Consider the following 13,901-nt stretch of genomic DNA (forward strand, 5'->3'; position numbering starts at 1 on the left):
CTCCTTGTCTTTTATTCTTTCTTTTCTGGTCTTTTATACTCTGTTTATTTTTTTTACTTCTTTTTTGCTCTTTATCTTTGTCTTTTACTATCTCTTTTTACTCTCTCTCTTCTTTTACTCGTTCTATTTCATTTTCTTTTACTCTCCCTTTCCCTCTCTCTCTTGTTTTATTATTTTCTCTCCTCTCTTATCTGGTTTTTTATACTCTGTTTATTTTTTTTTACTCTTTATCTTTTTCTTTTACTGTCTCTCCTTTTACTTTCTCCCTTCTTTTTCTTTTACTCTTCCTATTTCATTTTCTTTTACTCTCTCTTTTCCTCTCTCTCTTGTTTAATTATTTTCTCGCACTATTTTCAGTGTATTATTTTTTGAATTTCATTTTTTTTTTTACTCTCATTTATGCTTATTATCTCTCTCTCTTTCTCTCTCTTATTTTTTCATCTTAGTATCAATATAAATTTCATAATATAAATAATAGTTTCTTTTTGTTAAAACATTGATTGAAAAAAGAACTATCAAAATCTTTCAAAATTTACAAATAGAGAGATAGAAAAAAGATTCACTACAAATTTAAACAAATAATAATATTTTTATTATACATTAAATAATTAACATTTTTATTACAACCAAACATCTGTAGTTTTTGTGAAATATTCTTTATTTTTTTACTCTCTTCTTTTTTTACTCTTTCTAATTTATTTTCTTTTACTCTCTCTCTCTTTTCTTCTTCTTTTACTCTTCTTATTTCATTTTCTTATACTTTCTATTTCTCTCTCTCTCTTGTGTTATTATTTTGTCTCGCTTATTATTTTACTTTTTACTCTCTTTTATGCTTATTATCTCTCTCTCTCTCTTATTTTTATCTTTATAAATTTCATAATATAAATAATAGTTTCTTTCTGTTGCAACATTGATTGAAAAAAGAACTATCAAAATCTTACAGAATTTACAAATAGAGAGATAGAAAAAAGATTTACTACAAATTTAAACAAATAATAATATTTCCATTATACATTAAATAATTAATATTTTTATTACAACCAATCATTTGTAGTTTCTGTGAAATATTCTTTATTTTTAATTAATTAAACAAAATTATTATATACTTAACAATTTTATATTAAATTGCAAAAAGTTGGATCCAGAAGTTGGATTATAAATTGACAATTATATATATACTGTAGAACACCGTTAAGACGATCAAGCATATAACGATTTCTCGCATAAGACGCTATTTTAGTTCTTAGAAAATCGTCGTAACGGGGTTTTACTGCATATATACAGTGGTTTGAATCTTAGAATAATTTTAAAATATTTTAAGTGTATAAAAAAATTTTACTGCTCATAAAATCACATTTACATCGACAGTATTACCAAATAATTTTTAATTAATTAATTAATCAATTAATTATCATCATTTTGTTTTTATTTTTGTTTATTTATATTTAAAAAAAAAATCATATCGCATCACGTGTATATTTTTTTGCTAAAATTTGTACAAATTAAATTTATGAAAGAAAATAATGAAATAGTTTTAAAGTTTTTTTTATTATAAACATTTTATTAATATAAAACGTATTATGCTTAGTTTATAAACTAGAAATAATAAAATTTAGCAATTAGTGATGATTAATTTGTTTGAAACAATAAAAAATAAAAAAATGGGAAATAATATTATTATTAAAAATAATAATAATAATTGTTTATAAATTATTATTAAAACTTTAGTTTAATGTTTAGTTTTAATGAATATATACATTTATTTATTCACACATGAAAATGAAAATTTATTTTAGATTTATTGATGACAAAAAAATTGTTATTGTGTAATATTTATATTTGTAGAAATATATTTTATTGTAAATTTATACCTATGTTTAATATATATTCATAAATATCAAATTTATAAATAATGAAGTATTGAAGTAAAACTTCTTTAGGCGCGACTAGGGTGTAAATCCGTACAAATGCAACGGAAGTGCGTTACGGCCGAGTTCGAGTGCCAATGATTCGCCATTCGCTCTCGATGATATCATTTCGATACGGGTCGATTGTGATTAGTCGTTGTGTATGTGAATAGAGATCTGTCGTTGTATGCGTACCGGCATCAACATTGTATGCGTACCGATATCAACAAGGAAATCGGCATAGATAAATAAACATTTTTAAGTTACATCGTAGTATAAATCTTGATTTAATGAAAAATGCATGAATCAGGAAAATATTTTACCCTGTTCCTTGAAAATAATAAAACAAGTTAAACATTTGGGCCGTGTACTAAACGTAAGTTTATTGATTAGAAATTATTTCTATATTATTATTATTCGTAGTTTCTATGAATCTTTGAAGTTAATAAAATGAAAAATATTTTTTAGGCAAGACAGATATTACAGCTGTTTAAAGAATGAGATTATATCGCCAGCGAAAAAGTAAAAAAATACAAGCAGTCAATAAATGTATGTAAATTCTAGTTAATTAAATGAAATTCTTCCAACACAATTATTTTATTAAGTTGTTTAACATAATCCACTGTGTGAACGAATATTATAGAATTTATTAATCAGCAATTACTTCATTTTTCTAATAAAGGTTCATTTCTAAATGCTAATTACAATGACAAACCGATCATGTCATATTTGAAGTATGACATTGATTTTATACATATATATTATACATATTTTTATTGCTATTATAATTATATAATATATTTTATCATTATATAAATGTGTATAATGGTTAAACATTATTCAAAATTGTTATATGATGTATTTATTTTTACTTAAATGCCATCTTGTACAGTAGCAAATAAGTTTTACTTCAATCGCGTGTTAAAACTTAAAATTTTTTATTAATATAAATACACATTTTTTACAATATAAATTATGTTTAATATTCTAATTTATAAAATTACAAATTTCAATTATTACTTTCAAATTTAACCGCCAAATTTTCAACTGTCAACAAGAATTCTGTCCGCCATTTTGACACCTACTGACATCGTCCTTGAAGTTTGAGCTGTCAAATAAAATAATTAGAACAAAGTGGAAAGTGATGCAATAATTGTCGAAAATAATAAAAGTGGAGTGATTTTGTGTAAAAAAATAATAAAGAATCAATAGTTTATTAATTTATTAGTATTAGAAGCCGTTAGAAAAAAAATTTAGGTGAGTTTTGATGTTTTTGGGTGTTTGACATATGGCGTAGTATTTATTTTTATTCATGATAAAAATAATCTCAAAATTCTTAGGTATTTGTAATATATAAATGTATTTTTATGCATGCAGATGATTTGGTAAGATTTATTTTTGTTGTTCATCACTTTTAAAATTTAACAAAAATAAATTTGGTTTAAGCTCACTTGATCTGTCAAAAAAAAAATTTCATGGCTGATTTCTGTTTTAAACATAAATATTAATTTACAAAGGTGTTACTATACATTTTTTATCTTTTAAGTAATGACGTCCTAACTATTGTAATGCGTCTCATGAATATTAAATGAATTTGAAATACAATTGAAGATGTTAAGCAATTGTAACATTGAATAAAATTTCAAAGACAGTGAAGGTTAGTTTTTGCAAATTTTACTTTGTAATTTGTTTATCAAGACTTCTTGAATGAATTTGCTTTGATTCATTCAATTAAAAAGACACAAAGTAGTAACACTTATCCCTTACTATGACACAAAGTCCATCTTTTGTTTCCCGACCAAAATAATCTTTTTAAAATCTTTAGTTCTAAATATTTTTTTAATTAGGTAATGGCAACCACAGCAGTACCCAGTACCAGCACGGCTAACATGCCGACTTCAAATGTTGAAGAAAAAGATGAACTTAAAAATGAAAATAAGGAAAAAGATGATGTTAAAAAACCGAATGAGAAATTAGATGGTGATGCTGCCGATGGTGATAAGGATAAAAAGGATGATCAGATGTTCGAGTGTAATATTTGTTTGGATACTGCTAAAGATGCTGTCGTCAGTTTGTGTGGACATCTATTTTGGTGAGTAAAATATAGATTAAAAGTTGTTTTTTTGCATATTGGGCTGTTTAATTTTAATATATGATTAATATATATATATATATATATATATATGCATATATATATATATATATATATATATATATAATAATAATAATAATAATAATAATAATAATAATAAAAGGAGAGTATAGCTTCTAGAACCTCCCCCCATAAAGTGTTGCTTAATGGCAGTTTTAAGAGCAAGAGGTAAACAGAGGCAAAAATAGGATTGTAATACACCTAGTAGTCTATGAATATATATATATATATATATATATATATATATATATATATATATATATATATATATATAACCTATAGATTCTAATTAAAACTGCCATTAGGCAATACTTCAAGGAGAGAGGCTCTAGAATGCTTTCTTGAGCCTCCCCTCATGAAGTGTTGCTTAAAGGCAGTTTCCATAGGGACAAGAGTCAAGAGGTATGCTGAGGCAAAAATAGGATTGTAATACACCTAGTGGTCCATGAATATATATATATATATATATATATATATATATATATATATATATAACCTATAGATTCTAATTAAAACTGCCATTAGGCAACACTTCAAGGGGAGAGGCTCTAGAATGCTTTTCTTTCCTTTTTGTTATTAATTCATTAATGGTTAAGATCTATTATCATGTAATGTATATATATTTCATTTTAGACTGTAGGTTCTTAGCTATTTTGATTGTCTTTGCTGATGTATGACAATTTTGTAGCTTTCTGGAGCTTTTTTTTTTAATGTGAAAGAACTAGTTATTATTGACATTTTGCTTTGAGGCAAGTTACATGAACTTCCCTATATGTATAAATAATCAACTTAATCAATAAAAAATAAATTAATTTATGAGTGATTAAAAGTATTCAGAGTGAATTTATTACACATAATTGAAAATGAATGAACACATTGACTAGGAGTATTTTCTAAAAGCAAATTTTCAAAAATCAATCATTTTTATAATTGAACAAGTTTCCGTAGGACTTTAATGGTTTAGTATGTTCATTAAGACCAAGTACTCTATCGTTATACCAAGTAAATCATCTAATTTAATTTTAAAAACGTCAGAATAACTACTCATTTTCTCAATTTTTGATGAATTTTTAAAATTAAACTACTTGACGTAAGGCCTATAAGTTTTATAAAATATTTCAGTAAGTTCCATAAGACCATGATATATATTGCCAAAAAAAGTTCCATAAAAATCGACTTACATTTTTTTTTCAACAGTTAATTACAAGAAAACGGCTCGGTAGATTTTCACCTAAAACTAATAAGTATCATTCTCAATTAATATCTTTCGAACAGTTTTTGATTTTTCAAAATCGATTTCGTAGTATGAGCTTGAATGTGGGCGAAAAGTTTAACACTTTTTTTCAAATTACAAAGAAACGACTCGGCCGATCGTCGCAAAAAACTAAGAAACGATAATCCTCATCGAGATACATCAAATGACTTTTAAATTTCTGAAATCGGTTCAGGCGTTTTTGAGAAGACGTCGATGAAAGGTATAATTTTGACAAATGCCAAAAAAATGATACCAATTTTTGCAAACTTTGACGTATTTTTAAAATTAAACGACTAGTCGTAGGACCGGATTATTTTAGTATGATCTAGAAGACCATGATATCTATCACAAAAAAAAATCATGAAAATCTTCGAAAAAAAAAATTTTAACACTTTATTACAAGAAAACGGCCCGGCCGATTTTTACCAAAAACCAATCAGCACGATTTCCAACCAATAGCTTTCGATATTTTCAAAATCGATTCAGAATTGCGGGCTAAAACGTGGACGAAAAATTTTTCACTTTTCTGCTATTTACGGAGAAACGGTTAGGGCGATCGTCGCACAAAATTGATAAACGCTAGTCCTCATTGAGATTCATCGAATGGCCTTTAAATTTTTGAAATCGGTCCAGCAGTTTTTGAGTAAACGTCGATTTACGGCAAAAAATCTGTTTACACACACACACACAGACACACACAAATACTTTTTCCAAATTTGGTCGCATTCGATTCAGAATGGCTTGAAACGTCGAGAAAACATAAAATTAGCGAATCGGATTTTTTTATGAAAACATAAACTTCTCCTTCGGGAAGTTCATAAATTTGGAGCATTTTTTCTGAAAAGTTAAAATGATGATACAACTATATATTTTTCTAGCTGGCCCTGCATTCATACATGGTTGCAAACTCGGCCCAACAGACAAGTATGTCCTGTATGCAAAGCCGCAATCAGTAAAGACAAAGTAATTCCTTTATACGGCAGAGGAAGCACAAAACAGGAAGATCCACGCAATAAGGTAATCAATACATTTTACCATTAATGGTCTAATTCACTTTAAGTGCAATTGATTAATTTTTTTCTTACTTATCAGGTTCCTCCAAGGCCTGCAGGTCAAAGAACGGAACCAGAAGCAGGGTCTAATTTTCCAGGTTTTGGCTTTGGTGATGGAGGATTTCACATGTCTTTTGGTATTGGTGCTTTTCCTTTTGGATTTTTCACATCTACATTCAATTTTGGAGAACCAAGACCTAGTGCAGGTTAGGAGACCTTTTAAAGTATTATTATTATTAAATAACAATAAATATTTTGGCAAATTGGGGGGCCTAAGGGGCATTTGAGAGATCCTGGAGCTGTTTGGGACATTTGGGATATAGTAGGGGCATTTGGGTTGACTTGAGTGTGTTTGGAACAACTCGGTGGCATTTTAGATGATTTAGAGGCATTAAGAATGACTTACATATATTTTTGAGACAACTTAGTCAATTGAGATGACTTAGAGGCATTTGAGATGACTTAGAGTCATTTGAGATGTCTTCAAGGCATTTGAGATGACTTAGAAGCATTTAAGATGACTTAGATTCATTTGAGAGATGACTTAGAGGCATTTGGGACGACTTGAGGGCATTTAGTAGTGGCATTTGAAATGTCTTGAGGGTGTTTGGGTCAATTTGGTGACATTTGAGATGTCTTAGAGGCATTTGAGATGCCTTAGAAGCATCTGAGATTGCTTTGAGGCATTAGGAACGACTTACATATATTTTTGAGATGACATAAAGCCATTTGAGATGTCTTAAAGACATTTGAGATTACTAGATTCATTTGAGATGACTTAAAGCCATTTGAGATGTCTTAAAGGCATTTGAGATGACTTAGACTCATTTGAGATGACTTAGACTCATTTGAGATGACTTAAAGTCATTTGAGATGACTTAGTCATTTAAAGTCATTTGAGATGACTTAAAGTCATTTGAAATGACTTAAAGTCATTTGAGATGACTTAAAGTCATTTGAGATGACTTAGTCATTTGAGATGACTTAGTCATTTGAGATGACTTAGTCATTTGGGACGACTTAGAGTCATTTGAGATGACTTAGTCATTTGAGATGACTTAGTAATTTGAGATGACTTAGTCATTTTAGATGATTTAGTCATTTGAGATGACTTAGTCACTAGAGATGACTTAGTCATTTGAGATGACTTAGAGTCACTTGAGATGACTTAGAGTCACTTGAGATGACTTAGAGTCACTTGAGATGACTTAGAGTCACTTGAGATGACTTAGAGTCACTTGAGATGACTTTGTCACTTGAGATGACTCAGTCACAAGAGATGACTTAGTCACAAGAGATGACTTAGTCACTAGAGATGACTTAATGACTAGAGATTACTTAGTCACTTGAGATGACTTAGTCATTTGAGATGGCTTAGAGTCATTTGAGATGACTTGAGGGCATATAGGTAAACTTAGTTGCATTTGAAGATGACTTACAGGCATTTGAGACGACTTGAGGGCATTTAGGTAAATCTAGTTGCATTTCAAGATGACTTAGAGACGTTTGAAGATGACTTATAACATTTAGGACGACTTAGAACCATTTGAGATGACTTACATCAATTAGAGACAATGTAGATTCATTTGGGCGGACTTAGAAACATTTGAAAAGACTTGGACGCATTTGAGATGGCTTTGAGGCATTAGAGATGACTTACATATATTTTTGAGACAACTTAATCATTTGGGATGGCATAAAGCCATTTGAGATGACTTAAAAGCCATGTCAGATGACTTGAAAGCCATTTGAGATCTCTTAAAACCATTTGAGATGTCTTAAAGGCATTTGAGATCTCTTAAAGCCATTTGAGATGTTTTAAAAGCTTTTAAGATGACAAATTCATTTGAGATGTCTTGAAGGCATTTAAGATGACATAGATTCATTTGAGATGACTTAGAATTATTTGAGATAACTTAGAAGCATTTGGGGCAAATTGAGGGCATTTAGGTAAACTTAGTTGCATTTGAAGATGACTTAGAGGCATTTGGGACAACTTGAGGGCATTTAGGATGACTTGGGAGCATGCACGTTCTGTGGTGTTTTGTTGGGAGCTACTGATCACAGTTTATGTCCAGACTTAAATAAAATACATTTTTGGAACACGAGTTGCGTAAACTTTCCAGTATGTGGAAATAACTGGCTTTATCAATAATAAAACAATATATATAATTATTTATGAGTGAATTATAAGTATACTGAGTTGCTATTACAGTGTTAGAAGTAATTATTAGAGATTATTTAAAAAAGACCGAAATTCAAAATTTTGTTTTAGTATTCGTATTCTATTCGAAAAGACCTTCTAAACGATACCCCATATGACACAAAAACACAATCTGAAATTTTTAAAGTAAAACTTCATTAGACTTAAATTTTAAATTGCTGAGTATAAGGGGTATATTCTTTAAGACAAGTTGCGTAAACTTCCCAGTATAAGTTCAAACTTACTATTCGATATTTAGCAGTCTTATTTTTTCATGATCTGGCAAATACAAGTCCTAGACCTATAATTTATGTTTATTTATGCCCTAAGACAATATGCATTGATATAATTATTGGTCTCTACCTTGTAACGGATACGAGACTCCAAAAAATGGGTTTTGAAGATTACCCTTCCTTCAACTAATATTATATATATATAATGAACTGAAAAATTCCGGCATTAAGTAAATTAAAGGCAGTACTCTGCGGCGCGAGTTAAAATGAATACAAAGTTATAATAGGCACGTTCTGTTGTGTTGCGTTGGGAGCTACTGATTATAGTTTACGTCCAGACTTAAATAAAATACATTTTTGGAACACGAGTTGCGTAAACTTTCCAGTATGTGGAAATAACTGGCTTTATCAATAATAAAACAATATATATAATTATTTATGAGTGAATTATAAGTATACTGAGTTGCTATTAGTGTTAGAAATAATTATTAGAGATTATTTAAAAAAGACCGAAATTCAAAATTTTGTTTTAGTATTCGTATTCTATTCGAAAAGACCTTCTAAACGATACCCCATATGACACAAAAACACAATCTGAAATTTTTAAAGTAAAACTTCATTAGACTTAAATTTTAAATTGCTGAGTATAAGGGGTATATTCTTTAAGACAAGTTGCGTAAACTTCCCAGTATAAGTTCAAACTTACTATTCGATATTTAGCAGTCTTATTTTTTCATGATCTGGCAAATACAAGTCCTAGACCTATAATTTATGTTTATTTATGCCCTAAGCCAATATGTATTGATATGATTATTGGTCTCTGCCTTGTAAAGGATACGAGACTCCAAAAAATGGGTATTTAAGAATACCCCTCCAACTAATATTATATATATATATATATAATAAACTGAAAAATTCCGGCATTAAGTAAATTAAAGGCAGTACTCTGCGGCGCGAGTTAAAATGAATACAAAGTTATAATATACACGTTCTGTGGTGTTTTGTTGGGAGCTACTGATCACAGTTTACGTCCAGACTTAAATAAAATACATTTTTGGAACACGAGTTGCGTAAACTTTCCTGTATGTGGAAATAACTGGCTTAACCAATAAGAAAACAATATATATAATTATTTATGAGTGAATTATAAGTATACTGAGTTGCTATTACAGTGTTAGAAGTAATTATTAGAGATTATTTAAAAAAGACAGAAATTCAAAATTTTGTTTTAGTATTCGTATTCTATTCGAAAAGACCTTTTAAACGATGCCCCGTAGGCCACAAAAACACAATCTGAAATTTTTGAAGTAAAACTTTATTAGATTTACCTTTTAAATTACTGAGAGTAAGGGGCATAATATGAACACATCGTATTTTAATATTGTCTAGGATAAGGGGTTTATCTAGTTGCATTTCTAGATGACTTAGAGGGACGACTTGAGGGCATTTAGGTAAACCTAGTTGCTTTTCAATGACTTAGAGGCATTTGAAGAAGACTTATAACATTTAGGACGACTTAGAGCCATTTGAGATGACATACATCAGAGACAACGTAGATGCATTTGAATATTACCTATGAACATTTAGGACGACTTACAACCATTTGAGATGGCTTAAATTAATTAGAGGCAACGTAGATGCATTTGGGAGGACTTAGAAGCATTTGAAACAACTTGGGCGCATTTGAGATGGCTTGGAGGTATTTGTGACGACTTAGGAGCATTTGAAGATTTAGAACGACTTAGACATACATCAATTGGAGACAATGTAGATGCATTTAGGAGGACTTAGAAACATTTGAAACAACTTAGAAGCATTTGAAATGACTTGGGCGCATTTGAGATGGCTTGGAAGTATTTTTGACGACTTAGGGGCATTTGAAGATGACCTATATGAACATTTAGGTTGGCCTAGAGCCATTCGAGATGACTTACATCAATTAGAGACAACGTAGATGCATCTGGGAGGACTTAGAAGCATTTGAAACGACTTGAGCGCATTTGAGATGACTTAGTCATTTGAGACAACTTAGATGCATTTAGGACGACTTAGATGCATTTAGGATGACAGAAATGCATTTGGGACGGTTTGGGCGCATTTGGGACGCACATGGGAGCATTTGGGATGACATGGAGACATTTGAACGACTCCAGGGTACTTGGGATGACTCAGGGGCTTTTGGGACAACGTAAGGGGTTTTTGGGACAACTTAAAACACATTGTTAAATATTAATATTCAACTTGGAGTTGAATATTAATATCATATCCTTTTTCCAGCGCCAAGAGGAACACCACAATTCGAGGAGGAACAATTTCTTTCCAAAATTTTCTTATGGGTTGCAATCATCTTCATCGTCTGGTTACTGATAGCCTAGCAGATTGATAAGTAAGGATGCGACTCCTGAAGTTCGAGAACTATTCTGGCACTTCTTGACTGTATGTTATTCATAATTAAATATAAACAATAACATATTTTGTATAATCCATAATTTAGTTTAATATTATATGTATATATCAAAATATCTGTAGAAGATGGTTCAATCAATAATAATCGAGGAAGTTAGGAAAATAATGATTAATTATATTTTGACAAAATTTTACGTGCTTGTGTATATATATAAATGAAATATATATGCACAGTTTTACATTCCACATGTAAATTTTGTTTGAAATATTGATAGATAAAAAAGTTTTAATATATTTACCTACTTTTACTGTATATATAAGTGTATAAATAAAATATACATATATAATATATATATTTATATAAGTATATGTTATATATTTATATATTATAAATAAATTATAATAATTTAATTAATGATACATGTAGTTAATACTGAAATATATCACTTTATGTTTACAATTATTTTTAATATATATATTTAAAGTATTTTGCAGCCCATGTATCGACTTAGGGGCATTTGAAGATGACTTGTAACATTTAGGACAACTTAGAACCATTCGAGGTGACTTACATCATTTAGAGACATTGTATAGCCATTTGAGATGACTTAGAGTCAACTTAGATGCATTTGGGACGACTTAGAACCATTTGAAATGACTTAGATGCATTTGGGACGACTCAGATGCTTTTGGGATGACTTGGAGGTAACTTAGAGTTGTTGTCTTTATATATTTACTGTCGACGTTTCGAAACTAGGTTCGTTCCATCTTCAGGACATCTGTCAAGCAACATGATCTTGATAAGATTTAGGCAAACAATATGTTTAAGAAAAGCAGAAGATGGTGGGTTTTTTTATATAAAATGAATAAAATCGTGGAAAAAATAATGTACAGAAATATGACTATTTAATCAAAATGAAAATGATGAAAATAAATGAGTGGATTATATAACAAAATATTAAAGATGTTAAAAAATTAGAAAGTTTTAAAAAGTTTTAAGAATAGGTTACTGAAAAAACAGAATTAATTACATATATGAAATTTCGAATACTGCACAATATAAATGAACAAATAAACAATACTACACAACATAACTGTACACTGCACAATATAATTAAACACTACCCAGTATAACTAAATTCTACACAATATAAATGAACACTACATATTATAATTAAACACTACATATTATAATTAAACGCTACATATTATAATTAAACACTACATATTATAATTAAACACTACACATTATAATTGAATACTACACAATATAACTGAACATTTCACAATATAATCAAACACTACACAATATAAACTGATCACAAAAAATAAATGAACAATATACAATATAATTGAACACTAAACTATACTATCCAACATAACTGAGCACTGCGTAATATAACTGAAAACTATACAATATAAATGAATAATATACAACTGAACACTAAATAACATAATCAAACACTGCACAATACAAATGAACACTACACATTATAATCGAACACTAGGCAATATATTTAAATACTACACAATATAAACTGAACATCACAAAAAATAAATGAACACTATACAATATAATTGAACACTACACAATATAATTAAACTGGGCACAATATAATTAAATTGTACATTATAGAACATAACTGAATAATACACAATACAACTAAACACTACACAATATACATGAACACTACACGATATAATTGATCATTACACTATACTATACTACATTCATAACAAACAGCATCTCTAAACACTGCAGAACATTAATGAACACTACACATATAACAAAATACAGGCAATATAATTGAACACAATACCATATAATTGAGCACCAGACAAGACAATCGTACACTATAAAACAAAACTCAACGCTACACAATATAAACTAAACATCGCACAAAATAATTGAACACTATACAATACAAATGAACACTACACAATATAATTGAACACTACTTACACAATATAACAGAACACTACACAATCTGAAATAAATGTACATATTTAATATATAATATAATATTTATAAAACAGCAAACGTCCAATATATAATATAGTTGCTATTCATTTTAATTAACTAAAATTCAGAACAGAAAACGTCCATGTTTAATATCGTTTTTGTTCTTTTATTATATTAATTAAATATTATATGAAATTTCAAAAACAGCAAACGTTCAATTTAGAAAATCGATGCCGTTTGTTATGAATAAATAAAGTGTTTATTAAAGTAGAAGTACTTATTTTTATTAAAGCTTTAAACAGTAAACGTCTAATGCATAATGTCGTTTTTGTTTATTGCAATTAATAAAAATTACCAGAGCCTATATATAATAATAATAATAATGATAGTAATGTACACTATACAATATAATTGAACACTATATACTATACTATACAACACGCTGCACAATATAATTTGACACTATACTATACTACACAGCATAGCTGAAAACACTGCACAATATAACTGAACTGAACTCTAAACAAAATAACTGAACACTACACAACATAATATAACAATACACAATATAAACTGCATAATATAATTGAATACTACACAAAACAATTGTACACTATACAAAATAACTGAATACTTACAATAAATTGAGTACTACATAATATAAATGAACACGATGCAATATAAATGAACACTACACATTATAATTGAACACTTCACATTATAGTCGAAC

The 13,901-nt window shown here is 28.7% G+C and overlaps 1 protein-coding gene across 1 annotated transcript; it reads left to right on the top strand.

The window, feature by feature from the left end:
• Positions 1-3,756: 3,756 nt before the first annotated feature.
• Positions 3,757-11,352, top strand: LOC113378596 (E3 ubiquitin-protein ligase RNF185-like). The gene is made up of 4 exons (XM_026619145.1): positions 3,757-3,999; positions 6,193-6,331; positions 6,407-6,572; positions 11,080-11,352. The coding sequence occupies exons 1-4, from the start codon at positions 3,758-3,760 to the stop codon at positions 11,175-11,177; spliced, it is 645 nt and encodes a 214-aa protein (XP_026474930.1). The 5' UTR covers position 3,757; the 3' UTR covers positions 11,178-11,352.
• The last annotated feature ends 2,549 nt before the right edge of the window (positions 11,353-13,901 follow it).

This window comes from Ctenocephalides felis, unplaced genomic scaffold (assembly GCF_003426905.1).
Source record: "Ctenocephalides felis isolate EL2017-DRISC unplaced genomic scaffold, ASM342690v1 CF-g0.4_SCAFFOLD_00845, whole genome shotgun sequence".
NCBI lineage: Eukaryota > Metazoa > Arthropoda > Insecta > Siphonaptera > Pulicidae > Ctenocephalides > Ctenocephalides felis.